The following is a 24,492-nucleotide window of genomic DNA, read 5'->3' on the forward strand; positions in this document are numbered from 1 at the left end:
TGGATCTCCTTGGGGCTGAGTCAGCGCGCACAAAGAACCCGCTTGGCGGCGAGTTTTGTTTCTGGCCGAAAATCTTCAAAGTCCGCACGCAACGCTCTGATCCACGGCTGTCGCCTCAAGTCTACCCATCATGGCGCCCAGCTTCGACACCCTGACCGAGCAGGATTTCCACGAGGAAGAGGAGGAGGAGGTTGACTTCTCCGGTGCGTGCTGAGAAAAACCACTTTGTGGCGTGTGCCCCTCTCTAACACCGACACCCTCCAGATCTCAAGGAACAATACGAAGTAAAGCTGGAGGAAGGCTTGGATACATTCGTCGTTATCGATGGCCTCCCCGTTGTGCCCGAAGACAGCCGCCAGAAACTCGTCAAGTTCTTATTGAGAAAACTCAACACCGTGGGCCACACCTCCGAAGATGCAGTTTTTATGCCGCTGAACGACAAGGGCATGACCGAAGGGTGCGTACAGCAATTTCGGTTACGAATTATTAGGTGGAACATGTGGTTGACTGGGATACAATTATTTTTAGGTTCGCTTTTGTTGAGTACGAAACCCCCGAACAGGCTGTCGGCGCCATCAAGCAGCTGCACGGCGTTCCTCTCGACAAGAAGCACACTCTTGCCGTGAACAAGCTTATGGATATTGAGCGGTATGGTCGCGAGGGTCGCATTGAAGAGGAGTACCAGCCTCCCCAGTTGGAGCCGTTCAAGGAGAAGGAGCACCTGCGCTCGTGGATGGGCGATGCCAGTGCCCGTGATCAGTTCGCCCTCTACCGGAACGACAAGGTCGGCGTGTTCTGGAACAACAAGTCTAACCCACCAGAGAACGTCGTTGACCGCGCTCACTGGACACAACTCTTCGTCCAATGGTCCCCCAAGGGTACCTTCCTTGCCTCCGTCCACCCCCAGGGTGTCCAGCTCTGGGGCGGCGCCTCCTTCTCAAAACAGAAACAGTTCCCCCACCCCTTCGTCCAACTCATTGAATTTTCCCCTCTGGAGGGCTATATTACGACATGGTCTGCCCGTCCAATCCAGGTCGAGGAGGGTCAGCCTGTGCTGACCTACGAGGAGGATGGGAAGAACATTATTGTTTGGGATATCGAGACCGGCAAACCGCTTCGTTCGTTCGTTTCCCACGATCTGGCCCCTGGCTTCGATGCGGACGGTGATGTCCAGCCCAAGAAGAAGGTGCAGTGGCCTGCTTTCAAGTGGTCCGCGGACGAGAAATACGTTGCCCGTATGCTCCAGGGCCAGTCCATTTCCATCTACGAGCTCCCCAACATGAACCTGCTGGGCCGCACTTCCGTCAAGGTTGAGGGTGTTAACGACTTCGAGTGGTCACCCGCCACCGTTACCCGTGAAGGTATCAAGCAGTACGAGCAGCTCCTCTGCTTCTGGACTCCCGAGATCGGCAGCAACCCCGCTCGTGTCGCCCTGATGAGTGTGCCCTCTAAGGAGATTGTGCGTACTCGTAATCTCTTCAACGTGTCCGATGTCAAGCTGCACTGGCAATCCCAGGGTGCCTATGTCTGCGTCAAGGTCGACCGTCACTCCAAGTCAAAGAAGTCCATGGCCACCAACCTGGAGATTTTCCGGGTCCGCGAGAAGGGTGTGCCTGTCGAGGTTGTTGATAGTCTTAAGGACACTGTCATCAACTTCTCTTGGGAGCCTAACGGTTCGCGTTTCGTTCTCATCAACACCGGGGAGGCTCCTGCCGGTGCTGCCGTTGCTCCTCCCAAGTCTGCCGTTTCCTTCTTTGCCCCGGAGAAGAAGGGCAACACCCCTGGCAACTTCAAGCTTATCCGGACGGTCGACAAGAAGACCAGCAACGGCATCTACTGGTCGCCGAAGGGCCGATTCGTTGTTGTTGCTACCGTTCACTCCCAGTCCAACTTCGACTTGGACTTCTGGGACATGGACTTCGAGGGTGAGAAGAACGAGGCCGAGAAGGACCTTGCCGCCAACCTCCAGTTGATGAAGACCGTTGAGCACTACGGTGTGACCGACATTGAGTGGGACCCCACGGGTCGCTACGTGGTCAGCAGTGCTAGTGTGTGGACTCACTCGGTAAGACCCAATCTCTGCTGCACGAGCTTCCCCATGACGAATACTAATTGCCTACCTAGATGGAAAACGGCTGGAACCTGCACACATTCTCCGGAACCACCCTTTCCGAGAACCCTACCGAGAAGTTCAAGCAGTTCATCTGGCGTCCACGTCCCCCTACCTTCCTCAGCAAGGAGGAGCAGAAGCAGGTGCGCAAGAACCTGCGCGAGTATTCGAAGGAGTTCGACGAGGAGGACCGATACGCTGTGGACATTGCCAATACTGCCGTTGTCGAGCAGCGCAAGCGCGTACTCAGCGAGTGGGTTGCCTGGTTGCGCCGGGAGAAGGAGATCCAGGCCGAAGAGCGGGAGGCATTCGGCCTGCCCGAGGATGCCGACTCTCCCAAGCTGGCGAAGGATGCGCGCATTGGCGGCCAGGAGGAAGGCGATGCCATCGTGGAGGAGATCGTGGAGGAGATCATCGAGGAGACCGAGGAGGTCATTGGTTGACGAACCCAATTCTTTCCGCCCCACCTTTTTCGCATATAATGTGTTTCATTTCTCTTTTTCTTTGTTGTCGCCGGCGTCCTCTGCCCTTCAGACCCGGGCTTCTGTGTCCCCCATTTGTTTGATCCGGCCGTTTTTTTTGCAGCGAGGATCGGGGCCTCCCAAAAATCAATAGTTTGAGCTGTGCGTGTCCGACGAAGCTCTTGATGTGCAATGGTGGATAAGCATGAGAAATGCCTACGAACAAATAGCTGTCTTTCCATCTTGTATTTTGTAGGTTTGGTTGCTATGTATACAGGCCCATCCCAATGGCGACTGTCCCCAGCGCCAGCAGCATTATCCACACCGTGGAACTCATTCCCGTCTTGATCGTCGCGCCACCTGTCGGTTGGCTCTTTGACGTGGTAGTTGACGTGGCCTGGTTTGATGCCTTGGTGTTCGGCTTGACATTCCGCTTGAAGTATTCGTTGTGACTGCCGACGACATTGCCTGCTGGCGTGTACTCGCACACCACATACCAGCCCTGCGCTCGCATGCTGCCATCCGCCTCTCTCGAAACAACTCGGCCCTCATTTGTGTCTCCTGTATCTCTGCGGATCTTGTGGTTGTCTTCAGTATATCCACAATTTATCGCAGCGCATCCGGCTTCGGTTGTAGATTTCCACACGAGCTGAGTGAAATGGCCGGTCTTCTCGGTAAACCCCGTCGGCTTGTCAAAATTATAATATTTTTCCTCATCACCCCATGCTGCGACCGCGGAAGAAGCATTGGGGTAGCCAAAGGCTATGTTTTCACCGTAGGGGCCGTCCTAAAGTGCGTTAGAATTGGGGTCTTGTGGCTGATGCTGAATTTATTGGGGGAATGCGAAACTATATACCGAGTGTTTCCAGATGCAAGCTTCCGCCCATTTTCGGGAATATTGGGCCAATGTGTCATTCCAGACCAATGGCTCGGCGTCGTGTGCGCTTCGGTATTTGTTGCTGACCTGGAGGACGGTATCTCTGAAGTCACTGAGGGAGGTATATGAGGCGGGGCTAGGAATCGTGGGCGTTACTTGGACGGTGGATGTGACGGCGTCCACAGTGGTTTGGACGGTTATGACTACCGTCTTCTGGGCCCCCACAGTCATGATCAAGCTGTCGATGATCACGAGTAGTAAAACAAGCAAGCTGCAGCGAGAGATGGTAGCCATTGTCATTGCGGGGACAGTTATCTCCCCCGCCCTGAGTAGCGACAATGACCTGGACTCTGCGATGGATCACCACATCATAGAAGCAGAGCGATGGCAGACCAGGCAGATGAAGAGTCCGAGAGCATGGATCCCGAACGTCTCGTCAAACTCTGAGCTCCGAGGCAGCTGTGTCAGACTGCAGCAAGAGAAGCCAGGTGGTAGGAAGATGGCGCACCAATGGGTCTACATCTGCGTCTGCCCCCCAGGCGCACCACCAGGGGAGATATAATATCTTCTCGGGCACCTGAGGTCCCAGCAACACTGGTTCCCAGAGAAAAAGTAGTGTTTGCACTGGCGCCCTAGTGCCCAGGTGAAGATCTCCGCGTCACACCCCACCGATTCCTGAGATCAGGCCCAGCCCAGTCCCAGCAGAAGGGCAGAGTGCCTGAATGAGCGGCAAATAGGAATACGCGTTCCGTGTCGGTTCCATCCCGTTTCAAGCTGCAACCGGACGGCAGCGGCTGTTGGCCCGGAAAGTCTTGATGTCGTTCCAAACGGGGTGGGATGTTCCAGTAGCCGCCGTTGACGTCAGAATGCGACCTCAGCGCAGCGGAAGGCCCGGAGGCAACATCGCAAGAGCAGATCATCTATCATTTCTGGACAAAATACAAAATAGGAAGGAAATGGTGAGAAGACCAAGTGGACCAGCGTTGGGAACATGGACAGTGCCATCCGTGAAAATTAAACTTGCGGGGTGCGGGGATGAGTCCCGTGTCCCTCCTGACGGGAGATCAGCCCAATAAATATGATCGACGTCGACGCATATATATACTACTAAGTCGCTAGGCAATGGGGTATCTGTATCTAATTACATCACGCTGCATCCGATGCCGTACATAGCTCGTTCCACGTCGCGTTTCACCTGGTACCAGTCGACCCGGCGCTCCGCGAACTCATATACTTCCTCCACGCGCCAGATTCCGTGGAACCGGTCGGCGTCGGCGATGATTGTTGCCAGCTCCTTGGCATCAGACGGGTCGATCAGGTAGATTTGGGCTAATTCGCGGAATGCTTTGAAGTAGAGGAGAAGTTCGTTGTTCTTGAGGTTTTGGACAAACTTGAAGTAGTGGTTCATATCGCTGGGAATGAATTAGCGCAAGCCGTGTAGGAAGAAGGGACATATAGATATACATACCTGATGAGCTTCAGGGACCCCTCAACGCTGATCCGCTGTCGCTTGAGATGCTTACACAGAGCCGTGAAGAGACGCAGACCTACTTCTTGATTGAACACATCTAGCGTGCTCTTGTCGGTGCTGCCCACCAACATCGAAGTATGCGACGAAACCACATCTACCACGGCGGCCGCCGCTTCACTCACACCCACATCCATGGTCTGTCGGTGGGGGTCTGACGAAACGCCTGGGTTGAAGTCGGTGGCGAGTTGTCGTGTAGCGAGAATATAGTCCACTTCCTCCATGAGAACGTCGATACCCTTGTTCAACCCAGCTGCCACCCGCTCATCGAGCATCTGCTCGAATTTCTTCTTTTCCTTGACCGCCGGATCGAGAAAATCATGGCGGTCCGTCAATCTCATGCCAATCAATTCCTGCTCGTAGAACACATCCACCATCTGGAGAATGAGGTCGCCCACATTCACCAGCTCCAAAAAGGTAACCAGGGGCTCCACTCCTGCAGAATCGCGCTCCTCCTGATCACGCGGTCGGTAGTTGGAGAGGTGGTCGACGGCCTTATCGAAGCCAACAATAACATGGCGAAGGCCCAAGAGACGGAGCAAGGCCACAAAGATGGCCTCACACTGCTGTTTCGCAGCTCTACCATACTCTCCACCTAGCCGGACAAACTGGGCGGCTCTCTCCAGGCTGGACTTTGCCGAATGAACGAGGCTCAAAGCAATTTCGATGCTGAACAAGGATCGGATGCCTTCCATTTTTGTTTTCATAATAGCCGCCTTTGCTGCCAATTCCGTTGTAGGGGCCTCTTCTAAAGTAGTTGGTGTCGGTGACGAGATAGTGGAGAATCGATTGGAGATCTTCGGAACAGACGGGTTATTGCCGTTCGTCTCAGAGTATGATTTGAAGTCTTCGTTGGCCTTGTTGCCCGAAAAACTGGGGAGGATGTTGACAGGCATCATGATCACTTTCTTGAATGAAGTGAGGAAGTCTCGCTTGTCAGCCTGGCGGTTGACATTGGACATGAGGAATGATTCGGTCGAGGCAGCTTGTTCTGAAAGCTGGCGATCCCAGTCGTCAATTGTGGCCGCACAGCCCTTTCGAAAGAAGTCAAGCTCTTCAGCCAAATACAAATCAATGTGTGGCTCGTAGATCTTGATCACGACCGAATCTAGGTATTGATCAAACCTGTCGCCAGAGTTCCGTATCGGCAGGAGGGATTCGGACAGATTCATGCACTGTACAAACGTAACAGAGATGGCGGTGAGATAAGACTCCATATTAGTGCGATGCAGCTCATCGAAGATCGCGGTTAGGAATGGATAGAGCACATCTTGTCCGACCTTCTCCATGAAGGGAGATGCCACATCCAACTCCGGAGGAAAGACACGGTTCATGATTGTCACCTCCTCGTTGTAGGCGACACTCAAACGGGTAAAAAACGCCTGTGTATGCTGTACTTTCACTTTTCCCAAGGCATCAATGCAGTCCGCTACAGTTCCCAGCTCGGATTTGCGCATTATCAAATGATTGTGATGTATAAACAGGTCGACAGCTGCCTTTGCACCATTAAGTGTCCATAGTATGTGGGCGTATTTGCGCATAGTGTCATCAATGTCGTCTGTCTCGTATGCTTTTCGAAATTCGTTCAATGCAGCGGTTTCAAAGATAGACACGGCCCTTTGGAGGCAGTCCGTCCGGTCTTGCCAGCCATCTGTCATATCAGAGTTTGAAAAGGACACTAGCTGGGACAGCATTTGTGCCTGTGCTTGCGGATCGCTATAGTGAGTAAAAACCAAATTGTTCATCGACGGTCCATTCTTGGCAATATCGTCGTAAAAGGGCGCTAATGCGGCATGGATCCTCCCATATTCCTGCCGCGCTTCACCTCGAATGGATTTTGCGTGTTTCAAAACCACTAGATCAGGATCATCTTCGGTGGTCGCTGATGGCACGGGCTGTGAGCTTGTATTGACTAGCTCGATCTTGTCGAATCCATCAGAGAGCTGCTTGACATCAGAAGCAGGGGTTTCCTCGACAATAATGGCAGGCACTGCACGTGCACGACCCGACTTCTCGAAACCATCCTCCTGCTCTGCAACATCCAAGTTCGCAATGCTCCCGTAAACACTCTCAATATGCTTTCGAGCGTCTGCCTCATCCCAGCACCCAATTCGCTTCAATCGCTGTACCCATCGGGTGTCGTCGTATGCCATTTCATGGAGAAGTTTGCTCGACCGAGCTGCGCGGATGAGGTCGAGGGGGTCGAGGTAATCTAGAATTGACGACATGATCTCTATCGGCGGGCGAGGTTAGTGCATGACCAGGCATTTAAACATTGAGAGGACATACCAGCCGGCAGCGAAGCTCGTGCAATCTCTTCCATTGATGCCATACGCAGCGAGGCCAGCACATCTCTGCGTGGCCGCGCAGGCGTTATCCCTTTCTTTCCGTTCGGCATTGCGGTTTTTTGGGGTCTTCATCGGAGACGACCAGAGGGTTGGCGGGGCGAGATGGTAATGAAGGCGCTGGAGTTGACCCTCGGGGCCACTGAACTCCCCTGAGCAATATTTTGGTAATGGAAGCACTACGGTGCAGACCGGGAGCGAAGGAATCACGTCCTAGTGGAAAGAAACCCACCCAAGCTCTCAGTGTGGCCGCACATGAACGATCGCCCCCGGTTTCAGCGGCGATTAGCAGTGTTAAGGGTCCGTGATCTCACCGCCTTCCCCACGGCTCGGCAGTATCAAGTAAACAAATGCAAGTATAAGGGACGATCAAGTGCTTAGTACAAAAACCAGAAGAATCTAGATTTGATAAAATCTTTGTTGAAATTGTTTCAATCTAGCAGAAATCCTAACTGAAACCAGACAAAGTTACCCGAAACCAGGATACGCGATGACGGTGGATATCATCGCTGGAGAAAACGCGTGCAAGCTGTACACCCTTCACTTGTAAATAAATGCCCATGACAGAATGAAAACAAAACCCAAAAGCTCTCAATACTGTAATTTCCACATTCACATGTCCTCTAATTCTCCTGTGGCTTCAAAAATGAGCGTGCCTGTGATACGTGGCTTGCGGAGCCGGTAGCTTCATCGAAAATATTGTAGCCATAGTCAGCTGCATTTGGGGGTGTATATACTAGCAATTGTCTTATTAGAATTAATGAGAATAGGTGATATGCGAAGCTCATACTCACAATGCAATGAAACAGCTATCTGGCTGCTGCTGGGATTGTGGACCCGATGGAGCCCGATATCGTCAGAAATATAGGTGACCTCATTCATACCATAGGTGTTTGCGGATTTGACTTCTAACGGCAACGAGTCCCCTGGCCTGTTATCGGGTATCTTATAAACGGTCTCATGTAGTTCCCCGGCGAGGACTTTCATGATGCAGTGGGCATTTGCGTGATCGTGAATCGGGGAACCCTTTCCGGGATTCCATACTAGAAGGAGCTACAATAATTAGCATTGTTGGGAACTTTGAGACAAGACCATGCGCTCACTCACAATATTTGCCTTATGATTGATGCTCTCAATCGCATTCCGAGTGTAATTTTTGCTGCGATCGTTGTGGAAATACTGGATCCAGTCGCTTGGGTCTGAGATGTATTTTTCTAACAAGGACCGCAAGTACTCCGAGTCGACATCTTCAGACGAGATACCACCGGATTCACCCAGATGTTGTTTAATATCCCGCACGACATCATCCAAGTGGTACCGTTCCTTAAAAGGCCGATAAGGGGTGGCTGATCGCTTATCGCTTGGGGTGCTCGCGGCGGTTGAGGGAAGAATGAGAGGCAGCATTTTGCAACAAGCTGTCAACACTGTAATAACTCAAACTTATTGCACTTTGTTATAAGGGAACGAAGTAAGTAACTGAATAGAAGGAATATTATAAGAGATTCCGGGATGAACACATTGCAACAATGCAATCGCCGATGTAGAATGACGTTGATAAGTTCAATCGGCGATTGAATACATACCGCTCATTCGATCCCCGAGAGATAAGCCCGGTCGGTATGTTACGCGTACTTCAACATTTTAATATTGGAATTTCTAGATAGTGATTGGAACACACTTACTCTTTAGGTTTGATCGACATTTCCTAATCAACGTTGTGTGGATCTATCTAGAATATCGAAGAAGAAAAAGGGTCAGGAGGAGGGGGGTGATGTCCAGACCAAAAGGTTCGGCAACAGAATCACAGGATATGTTCACACGAAGAATAAAGTTTCTGATTCGTATCAGGGGTGGAATATAACGGGGGACGGATATGCATGATGGGGAATGACCATGTTGATGCATATTCTTCATATCATCATAAATTACAACGTCTCCAAATGGCATTAATGCTTGTGGCCTTAGCTAATATCAAAATCAGGGATAGAGGTGAAGAACGAGTCATTGTAACATGTCGGGTCAACAAAAGCTGGGGTAATGGGCGGGAAAAAGAGCTCCTGGCCTTCCGAAATGGCCGATGTGGGCCGAGTGGGCTGGGATGATGTACGCTCTGCTCTACTGGGTGTCGAATCCGCTGGGAAGAATTTTCGAAGAGGTTCCGTGCTCCATCGCTCCATGGAATCTGATAATGCATCAGCTGCAGAGGTACGCAGATGATTGTAAGCAGCATCTGCGAGACCCCATATTCGTTTTGTGCTTTTGAGGCACCCAAGGATGAGAGTAACCCTGTTGTAGTGGTGATCAAAACACTCTTCGGTGTGCTTAATAGATGTTGCTAGTTGAATCATTCCAGCGAGTGCCAATGTGGGAATAACGAAGGGAGAGTGCTTGAGGACATTTGGACAGAGGGAGATTGCATCGGATATTCGCCTGGAAGCTTCAGTAGCTTTGATGCTGTGAATCGGGCGGTTGAGGGTAGAGCCCATATGTCGAGTGGCAGAAGGCCAGAACTGCTCATTTGTTTGGGATAAAACAGGTTGGAGGTCGCTTCGCGGTAGGTGGAGGAGCATAGTAGCATAGGCGATCGTTATGTGTGCTTGAAACATCATCTCATCAATGTTACCGTAAGAATCGACAATGTCCAGCTTTCTGGGAGGCAAATGATTGACCCAGCTGACGAGCGCATTCTCAACCGCTTGAAGATGATCGCGATGATAGTCCCGCAGTCTACTCAAGACGAGAGCTCTGCAAAGAATGGTAGTAGCCTCAATGCGATAGCTGAAGGAGGAAAAGACTGTTTCCTCCGGCGCAAAGACTCGGCGTTTGAAATCAAGAATCTTCCGGGGTGTTGAAATATCGCATGTTCCGGTATAAACCGACTCTTCACAAGGCAAACCCACATCTGGAGCCATTGTGCTGCAAAGGAAGGTATTGCTCTTAAACGGAGCCGCGATGAAGATATCTGTAACGTAAAGTTCCCACCAGGTTCTCCGGAGGCTTTCAGCCTCGATGCTATTCTCGGGGTGGCCAGCCATGGCAAACTCGCGACGGTTCATGCCAATCTCTAAAGCGATTTCAACACCGTGCGAGAAGGCGTCCTGCGCCTCCTGCCATTCGCCGCGAGCATAAATCGCGATTGCGAAGATCAACCAAGCCTGAACCATACACGGTGAACGGTCCGGATTGCAGGTAAGCTCTGCAAGAACTTTGTCCCTATAGTCTAGAGTCGGACTTGATGGGATATAATGGGAACCAACAAAATTCACAACGAGCTGAAGGAAGTCCGGGTACTGCCGATCATGATATGTTGCGCTGGGCACCAAGATTGGATGGGCGACATGAAAATTTTCATAGAAGAGGCGTAAAAAGCGCTCATCGTGAAACCAGGGGTCCCGGGCATGCTGAACTTGCTCTTGATCCAGTCCGCTTCGCGGAATGCCCATCGGCCAGGGGACCGACCTTGTTGCACTCGTGGGACCTGCCGCTCTTTGTGGCGAGGTGCTATCTGGCGTATTCGGCTGTTCTGACCGGGGCACGGATAAGGCGAGAGGTGCTTGATACCTGGGTTGTATCTCTTCAATCAACCCGGTGGGATCATGATGTGAAGTAATATTCAGCTCATCCGGGTTGCTAGATGGCGGTGGCGGGCGACTGGAATCCGGTCGGGCTTTTTCTGCGCCCGCCACGTCGTGACGGGAGGTACTCACAAAAGTATCTGTGCAGCATGCAACGCGAGCACGTCGGCCTGTGCGCGTCACATTTGAGATGCTGCTTCCGACACTCGGTACATGCAAGAGAAGCCAACCCACTCTCCTTGGTTTTGGCCATGATGAAATGGGGAGGAAGGTGGACTGCGAGGAAGGGGGTTGACCGGCGTCAGCGGCAGTTCCGCAGAACCCGATAGCAACACGCCCGTGGTGAATGCGGTCAGTGACCCTCATCCTCATCGACCACTGAGACCATCTTCGCTTCTGGACAGTGATAGCTTGAATGAACAGAACGGAGGAGGAGTCAAATTGAAGTTGTTTCAAACTGCTAAATCTAAGTAATAGCGGCTGGCCATTTGTCCGGCTTAGGGTCGTTTTGTTCTAGCCTGACCACCAACAAGCGCTCGAGAGCAGTCTCCGAGCCACCCTTACCACTTAGATATCCTGTGAACTGCGCAATCATGCCGCTGCAGCAAAATATAGAAATGAAGCCGAGATATCCCTGCTTTTTTTAATGAGTCTGGCGCCTTATCATCCAATGAAATCGTGATAGTTGTCAATCGGCGATTGACACTGGTCCTTGCTTGGCGACCTGCTGCACATGCCCCCCTTTCCTCAAGCGCATAAGCTCGGCCTGAACAACGTTAGCGTTTTGCTTATCGGACGCAAGGTATATTTGTTTGGGTGATAGTTAACTAGCTACATAAGGATTAGTCAATTCCAGTGGAATTTACTGCGGAGTTCAGCATGGGATGTTGTGAGAGATTGCTTCTCTATTAGGCAAGTAAGGTTGCCTGTCCCCCTACCGCTCTACATCCTCTAGAAGAGTTCGCACTGACCAGTCTCAGCATATTTCTATTAGTCTTTCAAACATTTTCACCTGATCGGGCTTTTGCGCTCCCCAGGTCTTTAAGGCATGGTGCAACGAATATATCGCCTCGGATGATGCCGCGAAACGTGTGGAAGCTGACCAGAAACCATAACAACACGATCACAACCGAGAATATCTGTAATTTGTTTAGCAACTGAAGAGTGGTCCCATATGCAGGCAAGGAGATGGAAAATGAACACGTACTGTTCCAAGAACGGCAAAAAAACGGGAGGGAAGCTCCTGACCCATTGTACACGTACAGGTGGTGAAAACTCCCAGGGGGAAGGTCAACGCCCACCAGCCCATGTTAAAAGGAAATGTCCTCGCCTTGACTAGTGTCGCCACGGCGAAAGAAAGCCAGACGATCCCAAATGCCCACAGCAAGATTCCAATCAAGAACCCCATACCATATAATATTTCACCAGTTGAGGTGCTAAGAGTGTTCGTCTGGGGGAAGATCGTTTGCGCAGATTTGCCAAGTTTTTGGATACTAAACGATTGATGCTTTCGTCAGTATATCAACGTGATAAGCATAGCTAGTTCGCCGATAAAAACATCAAAACTTACCCGAAACCACCCTGGCCCAGCGGACCCAGAGGGAGAAAGACGCTTACAAGCAATGCCTTGGGCGGTAACTTGTAGAACATCAGGCGCTGCAGATATATGCAGATAATCATTAGTGCTAGAGGAACACCCATTCCCCAGAGAACATAACTGGCAAGGATGGTAGCGAGAGCTAGTTGTGCATCGGGCAAGACATCCGCCACGATGGCCCCCGAGGCAGCTGCGACAATGCAAGAAACAACAGGTAGAAGCCAAGCGGCAGTCATTGAAGAAAGGTCGATTTCGTTCTTGCTCGTTGTTCTTTGAAGTCAAATTAGTCAGGGAACAAAGGTCACAAGAGCAGAAGCACAACTAACAGCAAAAATGGGATACCGATAGCCACCAACACCGACACAATTGCGTCAAAGATCCAAACTGCCCAAATGAAATAAGCAGCTCGATCTCCCCACGCAGGCACGCAGACGAAGCAGAACATGTTGATAATTGTCGCGAGCCCCATCGGAAAAGTTCCCAAGAACAATGATTGCACTGGGTGAGCTATCATGACTCTGAAGATCTCCGGGTAGAGAATGTAGCGTAGCAGCGTGATCGCTAGGGATATTGTGAAATAAACTACATTCAGAATAAAAATGACGACAGAAACATCATGTAGCCATCGTCCGTTGTAGGGTAGAGTGTTGAGCAAAATAGAGACGATTCCAGTTCCCATATTCACAGAAAACCAACTTGCATATCTGTGAGTATTGATATCTTCAACATTGCTTTAGAACTCACGCTGGGGTAAAATTCCGAATAACCCGACGCCACCCATGGTCATGTTTGGATATTGCAGTTGATTCGGAGTTCTCAGCTTGGGCCCGTGGAGCATTTCTTCTTTCCATGATTTGACGGATGTTCAAATTTGCTGTTTTAGTTTTGAGTTGGGAGGATATTTCCCTAGATTAAATTCGTTTAGATGGAAAGAAAAGGGGGTAGAGATGGGAGAGTGAGATGATCCGAAAAGTCGTACAGGAAGTCATTTGTACTGTGGATTAATTATTGAAAAAGTGTGGGCCCAGAAATGAATCAATGTCACAAAGAACGAGAGAAATATTCAGCGACACAATATGGAACCCAAACGGCGACCAACAATCGCCGAGCAGGTGGGCCATCGGCATCTGCCAATTTTTCATTCAGGGCCATCCGAAATCTAGAAAAAATAGTAATTAGATCTAGAAAGATTGGGTTACAATATATTCGCGACTGATATAGATACTAACGTGTAAAGGGTTCCAAGCTTGGTAGTTCCAATTGACATTGGTGGCACATGAACGCACATTTATTGTTCGTGAAGGGCGCTCGTGTGGTTCCTCCTGCCCTATCCCCGCCCCACCCCAAATGTGGCTGAAACATTAGATAGACAACGATAAAGATCCAGTAAACTGCTTTTTAAATAGTTCTAACTCTAGCTATTAGGTAAAGCATGAAGTCTAGGGGATCTTTCTTACAGTTTCAATATTATTTATTGACTTGCAGTGCGCATTCCAGTCGCCGAATCAAGCCTGACAAGGTAATAGGTTCGGATATTCTTCCTTTCCTAATGGACCTCTTGAAACATTTGGCTCCATGTGTGTTGTTGAATTTTCTTGCTTCGAAGGTTTACGTTGCATGTATCTTGGAATCATCAATATATCTAGCTCTAACGCATTCACCCTAAATGCGCGAAGGGCCCAGGAGGATTCCCTTTACCATTCATGTTGATATACCAGAATACTAATGGGAAAGGATCGACCTGGATATTGGTGCCTACTGGAATCATAACAGCAAGCCATGGGTTTTGCCAGCTGCGGAAAGGGCCTGGTGCTTGGTATGGAAAATGCTCGAAGGGTCCTCCTTTTTCTTCAATGTCGCCGTTTGCTACTGGGTCAAGTGAGACCTTAAGCATATTTTCGAACTTGATTCCAGAACCGCAAGCTCTTGTATGAACGTCCACATCATTGATGGAAAGCAGTACCTTGGCTGCCTCCTGCTGGCCGCGCGCTGCGGTCCATCTCAGCGGTGTTCCACCATCACCGCTATGCCAGTTGACATCCCGACACCCTATTTAGATAAGAAGGTTGAAAGTTTAATGCAATTGTATTACATAGCTCGACACTAGGATCTCAATTTTGCGGCATCAGATACCGGGGAGTCGACAATTTCCTTTAGAATTTCCCCATCAAGACGGGATATGGTGACATCAGATGGCTTAGTATAATGTATTTAAATTTATGCGCTACATAATGCTAAAGATGGCCTATTGGGAAATCCTCTCATCTCCAGCTTATTCCAGGCTCGTTGGTTTTAGAAAGACCAAATGTATTCTGTATACTCTCAGTGAATTTCCATAGCAGTTCATTCCCACACCGACCATTGTTCGTTGGGTCGTGGAACTGGCAGCTCCATTGAGGAGCAAGGCTAAGACAACGTGTTGGTGATGCAGGTTGTAAGGCCATATACGACGGGTTTAGGTGATGATCAAATTATAATTTGGTTTGCTATACGTATTTCAAGACCTTGCGTTTGATTTCGCAAGTTTCCTGGTTAGCCATGAGAATGAATGACCTCATGCTATCAATTGCGGATGCATCTTCCAATCCGTAACGAATGTGAGCAAGCAAGAACATCTCTCTTCCTTTACTTTCGGGTATAACACCAACTGTCGATACCATTAAAATCCCAGGATTGCTACCTATGAAAACGAGTGTCAGGCCAAATAAAACCCCATTTCTAATTTCTAGGTACACCTATACCGGTCACACTACAGCGTCCGCGGTTATAGCGTCAATGCTGGTTTGGACACCGTGGGTCCCTCGAGATCAATGCCTATGATATATTTCGCTCCTTTTGTAAGACTCCGATTACTAGTCCGTACTTGATATATACCATTTGATAGGATACCCAATCCTTACCATGGTTGGAGATACACACAACCAATCTGTCCGAAAGGGAAGGTATCAAACATGATGCCGTGACCGGGACACGAGGCATATTGATCGGATGGCAGATAGGCTTTTGCACGACGGCGAGATAGTGGCCAACACTCTTTCACAAACACATTGCAAACAGCTTCCATTTATAACCTCGGAGGAGGTTTGAAACTGAATCCATGATCAAAAGCCCCCTAGCAAGCAATTCCATAGGAATAACTAGTTAGTTAAGTTACGTGATGGCTGCCTGCAAAGTCAGGCCTGCAACACAGCCGGTTTTCACCGAAGTCAGCTCGGCCGCCCCAGCGCGGCCAATCAGCGCGAGGGTTTTACCCAATCCTCACCCCCAGCGAGAAACTTGACCTTCGAACCTCAACTCGCACCTCTCGACAGCACTTCTCCCGTGCACCACCCACCTCCCCCTCCCCCTCTTCTCGCTCGAAGCGAATCCCGCCCCTTCCCGTCCATCGCCAATCGATCGGAGGGTTTGAAATTCGTCATGCTGGGCCGTTCCCTTCCGCGCGTGGCCGCCCGGGCCTTTGCTCGCCAGCCTGTCGGCAAGTCCACGGTACGCTCTCACCACCCCGACCGACCCATTGAGCCTCGCCGGAAAGGGCAATCGCTTCGTGATGGCTTCATCGTGTAGGGGAAAAGACTTTATGCTAATGAAATCCGACAGCGTGCCTCATCCACCGCCGCCGGTGCCGATGCCGCCAGCTCCCCCTTCTACCTCACCCTCACTGCCTCGCTCGCTACCGCTGCGGCTGCCGGTTCCGCCGCTTGGTACTACCATCTCTATGGCCAGGAGGCCTTTGCCTCGACCCCTGCTGAGGAGGGGTGAGTCTCAATTTCCATCAAAACATAGGGAGCGACCAGGCTGGTCGCTCCGTTATCCCGAGCCGAGGATTGTGCGATTCGGACCGCAAATGACCACTGGACTAACCAATGCTTTCTACCCAGCCTGCACGCTACCCCATACCCCTGGGTGCACCAGCGCTTCAACAAGACCTTCGACCACGCTGCGTGAGTGCTCACACCCTTACCCGCCATGCTGCTGTCGCGCGTCAACTAACACAAATTTTCCGGCTCAGGCTCCGCCGTGGTTTCCAGGTCTACCGTGAAGTTTGCGCCAGCTGCCACTCCCTGACCCGGGTTCCCTGGCGCTCGTTCGTTGGTGTTATGCACACCGTCGATGAGATGAAGACTATGGCTGAGGAGAACGAGTACGACACTGAGCCTAACGACCAGGGCGAGATCGAGAAGCGCCCCGGAAAGCTGTCGGACTACCTCCCCGCCCCCTACAAGAACGACGAGGCTGCCCGTGCGGCCAACGGCGGTGCTCTGCCCCCCGATCTCAGCTTGATCATCAAGGGCCGTCACGGTGGCTGCGACTACGTCTTCAACTTGCTGACCGGTTACCCCGATGAGCCCCCAGCGGGCGCCAGCGTTGCTGAGGGCATGAACTTCAACCCCTACTTCCCTGGTACCGGTATGTGACTAGAATCGTTGCAATTGGCCATGTTCACATTTTCTAATATGGGTATGATCATATAGGTATTGCTATGGGCCGTGTTCTGTTCGACGGTGTCGTCGAGTACGAGGATGGCACCCCCGCTACCACCTCCCAGATGGCCAAGGATGTTGTTGAGTTCCTAAACTGGGCCGCTGAGCCCGAGATGGATGACCGCAAGAAGATGGGTGTCAAGGCCGTTGTCCTCCTGTCTGGCCTGTTTGCCATCAGTGTTTGGGTCAAGCGCTACAAGTGGGCCCCCATCAAGTCGAGAAAGATCGTGTACAGCCCCCCGATCGGCCCCCGCCGCTAAACGTGATGGCTACCATGCCTGTATGAGTTGGAACAGGGGAGAGGCTGACGCGGCTATGTGACCCATTGGGCATACCCTGTATTATTGCCCCGTCGGGTTCTATCGCCTGGAGAGATCTCTTTCGTCATCTTGTTTTTGTGTCTAGGGTCGCTGCCCTTTTGTTTTGTTAGAACGCTCCCGGCACACCTGTATCTGTATCCTAGATATATTCTCTTTTTTTACCCTTCCGAAAACTGTGTGCTCGAGGAGTTGACTGAATCTAATTTCCTTTGTGAATTCTGTTGGTGCAAGATGTCCAAATTCAAGAATAAACATACTAGTCAGTTCTCGTCTTGATGGGACGAAGGGAGTGGTATTGGCAGAGGGTCAAGCTGTGGACAATCGATACGCATGTACATGTCGATTTTAGAGCTACCAAACAAATATAGGAATATGCGATCGGTATACAAAATTTCTAGCAATATTAAATTAAATGGTCGGTGTATCTTCCAATGTCCGCTCACCATCGCCAAACGCCCTCTTGAAGAAGCAATCATAGCTGCTCCACACCGCCGCAAACACTACATTCGACAGGGTCACCAGCCATGGTGGGCTTCGTCCATCAGGTCCCGCGAATTTCTTTGAGAAAGCCAACAGGGAGAGTACGGGGGGTCCCCATACAACAAGGAAGATCCCCTTCCCGATGTTCTGCCGGATCGTGGTGATCTTATATGGATGAATTTGAGAGAGATAATTCTGGTATGATACTGGCAGCTCGTGCTCTGCAGCGCCTTTGACAAGCAGGCTCAGGTAGCGGGCAGAGGGCTGTGCGTACTCTGGATCAGGACGCATGTGCGGCCCAACGTCACCCAGAACTGAGAGACTGGGACTGGAAGTATTTGCGACAGATGAGTCGCCGCTCTTGATTACCTCGCTCCTTTTCCGGGCGTCATCTGCAGCCGGTGAAAGAAGAGTGTGTGCTTTGAATGGCATGGTTTCAGGGTGGTTAGGCACGGGGTCGCTGGGCTTGAAGTCTTTCTCAAAGGGGTAGCAATCGATGACAATATCCCGGTACCCACGACCGCCTCCTTCGGTAGCGATGATCTTCGCGTAGTCGGCTAGCGTCACCTCATATACAACCCCAACAAGAGGTTTATGCCACCGATTCCTGCTCGCCTCCGACCGTTGGACTTCCCGCGTCTCAACCAGGACCAGTTCCTTCTCTGGCATGAATTCTCCGTCGAGCAAAGACGTGTCGTCATCTTCAGACTCGATCTGTCGATCGTATGCAGCATTGGGATCCCGAAATTGTGTGCCCGCGAAACAGGGTTCGGCATATGGGATTCCGGGGAGGTCGAAGGTCAGACGGAGCTCCGGTACAAGCACAGGAATCTGCGATAGGGGCTTGATCCCGCGCATACCACGAAAGGTCTGGGAAGCCAGGTTAGAACCATACGCTAGGTACAGGACTGTCTCCCCCTCCGCAGCTGTCCCCGCAAGCTCCACCCCAGTCTCCTGTTGCTTTGCGATCTTCTCTGAGAGGTGTGCATCTTGATCGAGAGAGGCTGCGATAATAGATGCGCGCCGGCGGTCTGTAGTGGTGGTAGGAAGCGGACGAGTTTGAGGGCTCGTGGATCGAGTCAGACTAGTAGGTAGAAGGCCACGTAGCCAGGTCAGCGGCTCAATCGCACTGAAGCGGCACTCAGTGGGTGGAGGCGCTGCTTCCTCGGCCACTCGCCGAGGGTGATCAACAATGGCCATAGTGACAAACTCGGGATACCGTCACGTCGGGAAGTGAGCAACTGGGGGCTTGGAAGTTAGTTGCAGTGGTTACTTGCAGGCACCACAGGTTTATATTGCGCTAGACGCCTCGGCGGATGAATTTGACGCGCTGCATCTGCAGCAGCAAACCGGATTCCTTGCTTCATTGCTAAGCCCACCGCCGCGCTTAATAAGCGCGGCGCCGGCGCAACTGATCCAGCGCCGGGCCGACTCCTGAGAAGATCAAAGCTTCCTGTGGAGATGCAGGCTGGGCTTGCGAGTTAGTTTTGTGCTTTAATAACACAGACCTCGTGGCGTGGCTCGGCTCTGGGTAGAAAGAGACTAGAGAGCCTTGCAAATTAACATGCATGATCTGAGAATGCATCTGAACGTGTCTTTGCGGTTACCTATCTCAAATTGCCCACCTCGAAAGATAGCGTAGACCAGTAGAATCTTTGCACGTCAGTGAGCTGCCGTGATCAGGAGGCATCAGGTGACGCTCGCAGTTGCCGTCGAGCTCGTCGGACTCGTCGCTGCTGTGTACGTCACCTCATTGTCGCCCAATCGTAAACAATCAACTCCCAAGAGGACAGACACGCTCGACACACTTTCGAAACTGTCTCTTTGACTGGCAAACTCCGGCATCAAAGAAAAATCGACAGGTCAAGTTGTACAAGGCTCGTGATCTATACCCACGTCCCGACCCAATAATGGTTTCCTTACTCTAACGACTCTTTGAGCAATTAGTTGCACCATTCATTGGGCCCGTCTGGTTCTCTGCAATTCGAAACTGATCAAAATTCAACGGGCATATGCCAGACCGCACGCTCCTCTGTGGAACGACCTTGCTTGGCACCTGGTATCCACAATGAAACCACGGAAAGTCTCATCGGCTTTTGTTGAGCTAGATCCAGGGGACGTGATCCTTGCCAAAGACCGGAAAGCACAAGTGCTGGCGATATCAAAAAGAAAGGAGGATCACAGTCCACTGAACGCCCAAGAGCAAGACCCCGCCAATCAAGTAGACACAATGACAGCAGAAATGTCTAGTAACCACTCGGGAACTACGAAGGAAGGAGGTTGGGCTCCAACTTATACTACTTGGCCACTCGGGGAAGATTCGTCACGACCGGCCATTATCGCGTGCAGGGCCGGTGTCAGCAAAGTGCGCGCGTCTTCCACTGAGCACGCCATGCCGGGCGTTCGACAAATCACCTCGCAGGGCACCAGTACTTTGCCGCCAGGCATCCAACCATTGAAGAATGATGCCGTGAAACAATGTACTACAGATTCAGGTTTTGCCCTCGACCCCAATGCCGGACTGCAGGGGTCGACGCTCATTGGTCTCAGCGGTGATGGTTCATCGCCCATCGATACGCGGATGAACCCGCCGCAAAGCAGCCCTAAATGCGATTCTGGCTCGACACTGACACGAAAGAGCATCACGAAACAACAAATTCCTCGTCCAAATTCAAAACCCCCCTTGCCAAATAAACAAGCCTTCGCGGGACTTTCTCGGCTGAAGCGCAAGAATCCGAAACTATCTTTGCATCCGAGGACGGATGTTGACTGGAATGAAGATCTCCGACCGACCGAAGATGAGCAATCATTCGAAGGTGACAGTAACCTAGAAGGAACTGAGGTTCCTTCGCCGGATCCTGAGCCCAGTCCCGTGGTCCATAAAAAGCCAAGAAGGAAACGTGAAGCACCCAAGGCGAAGCCTGGCTCCGGGAAACGCCAGAAGGCTATGAGGAAAGGCAGCACCAAACAAGGAAATCTCCAAAGCGACCAGCTGCTTTTAACAGCTGATGCTAGCGCTTTGTCTCAGTCCAGGCCTCTTGCAGCTCACGCTAATTCTACTACGAGACTTTCGGATGGACAACTTAACAGCACAGGTTCAAGGCGCGCCACTGACAGTCCCGCAACTTCTTTCCCCTTCTCCGAAACAGATAAGCGAAACCATCCCAAAACTAACAGCCCACCAACTGGAATTATCGAGATTTTGAGCAGCTCATCGCTGTCATCCAAGCCGTCCAGCCCAGGACATGGTATCGATTCGCTCAGGGACGAAGGTCAGAGAGTTAAAGCAGAATTGCATGGAAGGGGGGAACGGGTTGGACAGAAGCTTGCTGATGCACTCCGTCAAGCTGGATTACAGGCCTCATGCTCCTCTGCTGCTAAAGTTCAATCTCGTTCTACCCAGATATTTGCTGGCGGGACCCCATCACGGGTTCCAAGCAACCCTTCTGAGCTGGTGCTCGAAGCTCTGGCCCCTCTGGCCCCTCCGGCCCCTCCGGCCCCTCCGACTCGGAATCCATTTATGTCGCAACTTGAGATGGAACAAGATGAATCCCGGTGGGGTGTAATCACCAATTCTCACTTACGACAGACAGAAACCTCCGCGGAGACATCTGGTCTGCATGGCCCAAACCCATTGGTCTTACAAGGGCTGCTGAATAGCACGGGATCAGTCGATTCAAATTTCGGAAGAGAGGCAGTAGATGATCGATACGAAGCATTTGACAATCCTCTGCAAGGAACGCACTTGCCAGAGTCTATGGCGATAGAACTTACACGACCAAGCGATGATTTTCGAGAGATCCCACAAGCAGGCATGCAGCCCCTCGCAAGTCAGCCTGATACTTCATCACAGAGCTCAGCAGTACGGATTCATCATAATCTTCTGGCATTGCCTGTTCAAGGACGTGGAAGCGATTATACTCCGGAATCACAGAAGCCGCTTCTGAGCCTGCAAACCCCTCTGCAAGCGATTTTTCCGCATGTAGCTCCAAGGTCAATCCCAAGGAGCAGCATCGTTGACCGTAATGGTAGCCCTCGACTTCGTATCCGAACTAATATGGAGCTCGAGCATGCTCAACTATGCCTGAATACTGGCCGCCTGCAGAGCACCAGTATCGCCGATACTAGCTCTAGCGAATATAATCGAGACTCTGATACCCATGAAACTGACAGCGAATCACAGAGTGGACGAACACGGTCCAAATTCCAGCGAGACATGTTTATGGAGTATGGGTTTGGGCCTGAAGAGCTGACCACGGAGAGAACTCGGCTGAGAACCTTCAAAGACTGTGTGTTAGTCGATTCCCTTGGGGGCGCAGGGGCTACTGAAGGGGACGATGACCTACCGCATGTAAGCGATGAATGCAGCGTGATCAAAGAGGGTATCAGTGGCAATGATACACATGAAGCATCCGCAGTGGCACCGGACTCTTCCCAAGGCAGCATTGGTGAGACGAGAATGGAGTACGGCCTGGGTCCAGACAACTTTCAAAGGGGTGGAACGCGACTGTCCACGGGGAACTCAGGCTCTGGATCGCATCACTCGCTCCTGCAGGACGGTTCTGACAACATGGAATGGATCTCAAATCTACAAAAAGCCCAGCGAAGCGCGCATAGCTTATTGTTAGAAAACAACCAAGTAAGTTGGGTGCATGGGCTTCGGCATGGGGCAATGCTAAAGCATTATTACAGCATCTGTCCTGCCAACTTGCCGCGGAGCAGGAGACCATTAGACAGGTGTTGCAATTCTACCGCCAAGGCTGTATTCACATCCTCGACGATCTGCGTCGGGCGCAGGCAGTGCGGATGGAGTTGTACCGCCAGCAGATGTCATCAGTTGAGGAGGAGCACACGCAGCTCTGCCAGGACCTGCTTCGGGGGTTACAGGACCATCGGCTGCAGCAGGGGCAGTAGGAGCGATTTCAAGCGAAGCCAGCGTCCGAGTGTTCATGTTAGCTGCATGACTTATAGCCACCGCCCTTGCTTCAATTCCGCGGGGTCGGAAACTGGCCCCTCTCACCGAGGATCACGTGCATTCTATTTTTCGTTTGACTCATCGACGCTGCTTCTTATTCTTACATTATAAGTTGCCGAGGTGTATTCTTTTCATCAATACCCTTTTATTACACCCAATTGCTTCCTTTAATCTCCGTATCCCCCGATTGCCCACAGTCCAGTCCGATTGCCCACGGTTCAGTCCAATTGCCCGCCGTCATCTTCCCCGCCATGTCGGTGAGTTCCTATGTGCAACCGCACAGTCCGCTGTGGCACTATTGATCCTAACAAATACTAGTTCTTCATTGAAAATCCGAATGTGGGCAATCACAGCCACCTGGAAGATTCTAGGAGTATGCTCGACCCAATTGGCCCCCCCCAATGGACGTTCTAGCTTACACTCGATACAGTTCGCGGCTACAACCCCCTCACCCCGCCCAACCTCCTCCAGCATGAGATCTCATTGACCGACAAGTCGCGGCAAACGGTGCTGCAGGGCCGTGATGAGGCCGTGGCAATTGTGCATGGCACCGATACCGAGAAGAAGCGCCTGATGGTGGTCATCGGGCCCTGCTCGATCCACGATCCCGACATGGCCTTGGAATACTGTGATCGGTTGATGAAGATGAAGGAGAAGTATGCGGATGACCTGCTCATCGTGATGCGCTCGTACCTTGAGAAGCCCCGCACCACGGTCGGCTGGAAGGGTCTGATCAACGACCCCGATATCGACAACAGCTTCAAGATCAACAAAGGTCTGCGCGTCTCTCGCCAGCTCTTCGTGGATCTGACCAACAAGGGCATGCCCATTGCCAGCGAGATGCTTGATACTATCTCCCCGCAGTTCTTCTCCGATTGTTTGTCCGTCGGTGCGGTCGGTGCTCGCACCACCGAGTCACAGGTCCACCGTGAGCTGGCCTCGGGCCTCTCCTTCCCCGTCGGCTTCAAGAACGGCACCGACGGTTCGCTCGACGTTGCAGTCGACGCCATTGGCGCTGTCAGGCATCCCCACCACTTCCTGTCTGTCACTAAGCCCGGTGTTGCCTCTATTGTCGGCACTATCGGCAACCCTGACTGCTTTGTCATTCTGCGAGGCGGCAAAAAGGGCACTAACTACGATGCTGCCAGCATCAAGGACGCAAAGGCCAAGCTGGAGGCTAAGGGCATGGTCCCCCGTTTGATGGTGGATTGCAGCCACGGTAATTCTGAAAAGAACCACAAGAACCAGCCCAAGGTTGCCGCTGTCCTGAGCGAGCAGATCGCGGCTGGCGAGACCGCCATTATGGGTGTGATGATCGAGAGCAATATCAACGAGGGTGAGTTTGTACCAACATACATGCCTGTTGTACTGGGGACCATACTAACTAGATTCCTCACAGGCAACCAGAAGGTCCCTGCTGAGGGCAAGGCCGGCCTCAAGTACGGCGTCAGCATCACGGATGCCTGCATCAACTGGGAAGACACCGAGACCACGCTAGAGACCCTGGCTCAAGCTGTGCGCGCCCGGAGACAGAAACTGAGCGGCGCTAACTAAAGCTGCATTCCTCTGTTCTTGTCTTTGGTTTCCCATCTATCGGGAACCAAATATAACACTTGGACAATTAACGAGCGTAACGTGTCATTGGAACCAAGGAAAAGTTTTAATATTATTCATCTGTTTTTTATACGAGAACCCCTACCCACTCAATTCTCCCATCATACATTCTATTGAACTGGATCGACT

General features: G+C 51.5%; 10 protein-coding genes across 10 annotated transcripts; 4 read left to right on the forward strand and 6 right to left on the reverse strand.

Moving 5' to 3' along the window:
• Nucleotides 1–130: 130 nt before the first annotated feature.
• Nucleotides 131–2,553, forward strand: EifCb (translation initiation factor eIF3 core subunit b; the record flags this gene model as incomplete). The annotated part of the gene is made up of 4 exons (XM_056685389.1): nucleotides 131–203; nucleotides 265–457; nucleotides 529–2,065; nucleotides 2,125–2,553. The coding sequence occupies 4 exons, from the start codon at nucleotides 131–133 to the stop codon at nucleotides 2,551–2,553; spliced, it is 2,232 nt and encodes a 743-aa protein (XP_056544131.1).
• A 283-nt stretch (nucleotides 2,554–2,836) lies between these two features.
• On the reverse strand, nucleotides 2,837–3,742 carry N7482_003265 (putative extracellular SCP domain protein Pry1; the record flags this gene model as incomplete). Its single annotated transcript, XM_056685390.1, has 2 exons — nucleotides 2,837–3,358; nucleotides 3,428–3,742. The coding sequence occupies 2 exons, from the start codon at nucleotides 3,740–3,742 to the stop codon at nucleotides 2,837–2,839; spliced, it is 837 nt and encodes a 278-aa protein (XP_056544132.1).
• Nucleotides 3,743–4,589: 847 nt separating this feature from the next.
• Nucleotides 4,590–7,374, reverse strand: N7482_003266 (exocyst complex component Sec10 family protein; the record flags this gene model as incomplete). Its single annotated transcript, XM_056685391.1, has 3 exons — nucleotides 4,590–4,860; nucleotides 4,917–7,209; nucleotides 7,266–7,374. The coding sequence occupies 3 exons, from the start codon at nucleotides 7,372–7,374 to the stop codon at nucleotides 4,590–4,592; spliced, it is 2,673 nt and encodes an 890-aa protein (XP_056544133.1).
• Nucleotides 7,375–7,944: 570 nt separating this feature from the next.
• Nucleotides 7,945–8,725, reverse strand: N7482_003267 (uncharacterized protein; the record flags this gene model as incomplete). Its single annotated transcript, XM_056685392.1, has 3 exons — nucleotides 7,945–8,057; nucleotides 8,116–8,374; nucleotides 8,429–8,725. 3 exons carry the CDS (start codon nucleotides 8,723–8,725, stop codon nucleotides 7,945–7,947), a joined length of 669 nt encoding a protein of 222 aa, XP_056544134.1.
• Nucleotides 8,726–9,282: 557 nt separating this feature from the next.
• On the reverse strand, nucleotides 9,283–11,284 carry N7482_003268 (fungal specific transcription factor domain-containing protein; the record flags this gene model as incomplete). Its single annotated transcript, XM_056685393.1, has 2 exons — nucleotides 9,283–11,036; nucleotides 11,257–11,284. The coding sequence occupies 2 exons, from the start codon at nucleotides 11,282–11,284 to the stop codon at nucleotides 9,283–9,285; spliced, it is 1,782 nt and encodes a 593-aa protein (XP_056544135.1).
• Nucleotides 11,285–11,894: 610 nt separating this feature from the next.
• N7482_003269 (TDT family transporter) lies at nucleotides 11,895–13,344 on the reverse strand (the record flags this gene model as incomplete). Its single annotated transcript, XM_056685394.1, is given in 5 exon segments — nucleotides 11,895–12,035; nucleotides 12,104–12,389; nucleotides 12,467–12,763; nucleotides 12,820–13,224; nucleotides 13,238–13,344. 5 exon segments carry the CDS (start codon nucleotides 13,342–13,344, stop codon nucleotides 11,895–11,897), a joined length of 1,236 nt encoding a protein of 411 aa, XP_056544136.1.
• Nucleotides 13,345–15,879: 2,535 nt separating this feature from the next.
• N7482_003270 (ubiquinol--cytochrome-c reductase catalytic subunit CYT1) lies at nucleotides 15,880–17,234 on the forward strand (the record flags this gene model as incomplete). The annotated part of the gene is made up of 5 exons (XM_056685395.1): nucleotides 15,880–15,979; nucleotides 16,091–16,248; nucleotides 16,372–16,434; nucleotides 16,503–16,900; nucleotides 16,966–17,234. The coding sequence occupies exons 1-5, from the start codon at nucleotides 15,911–15,913 to the stop codon at nucleotides 17,232–17,234; spliced, it is 957 nt and encodes a 318-aa protein (XP_056544137.1). The 5' UTR covers nucleotides 15,880–15,910.
• A 468-nt stretch (nucleotides 17,235–17,702) lies between these two features.
• On the reverse strand, nucleotides 17,703–18,974 carry N7482_003271 (uncharacterized protein; the record flags this gene model as incomplete). The annotated part of the gene is made up of 1 exon (XM_056685396.1): nucleotides 17,703–18,974. One exon carries the CDS (start codon nucleotides 18,972–18,974, stop codon nucleotides 17,703–17,705), a length of 1,272 nt encoding a protein of 423 aa, XP_056544138.1.
• Nucleotides 18,975–20,166: 1,192 nt separating this feature from the next.
• Nucleotides 20,167–22,688, forward strand: N7482_003272 (uncharacterized protein; the record flags this gene model as incomplete). Its single annotated transcript, XM_056685397.1, has 2 exons — nucleotides 20,167–22,413; nucleotides 22,467–22,688. The coding sequence occupies 2 exons, from the start codon at nucleotides 20,167–20,169 to the stop codon at nucleotides 22,686–22,688; spliced, it is 2,469 nt and encodes an 822-aa protein (XP_056544139.1).
• Nucleotides 22,689–23,000: 312 nt separating this feature from the next.
• N7482_003273 (3-deoxy-7-phosphoheptulonate synthase) lies at nucleotides 23,001–24,303 on the forward strand (the record flags this gene model as incomplete). The annotated part of the gene is made up of 3 exons (XM_056685398.1): nucleotides 23,001–23,006; nucleotides 23,164–24,085; nucleotides 24,149–24,303. 3 exons carry the CDS (start codon nucleotides 23,001–23,003, stop codon nucleotides 24,301–24,303), a joined length of 1,083 nt encoding a protein of 360 aa, XP_056544140.1.
• Between the last annotated feature and the right edge of the window lie 189 nt (nucleotides 24,304–24,492).

This window comes from Penicillium canariense (assembly GCF_028826845.1).
Source record: "Penicillium canariense strain IBT 26290 chromosome Unknown utg000002l_segment0_segment0, whole genome shotgun sequence".
NCBI classification, from domain to species: domain Eukaryota; kingdom Fungi; phylum Ascomycota; class Eurotiomycetes; order Eurotiales; family Aspergillaceae; genus Penicillium; species Penicillium canariense.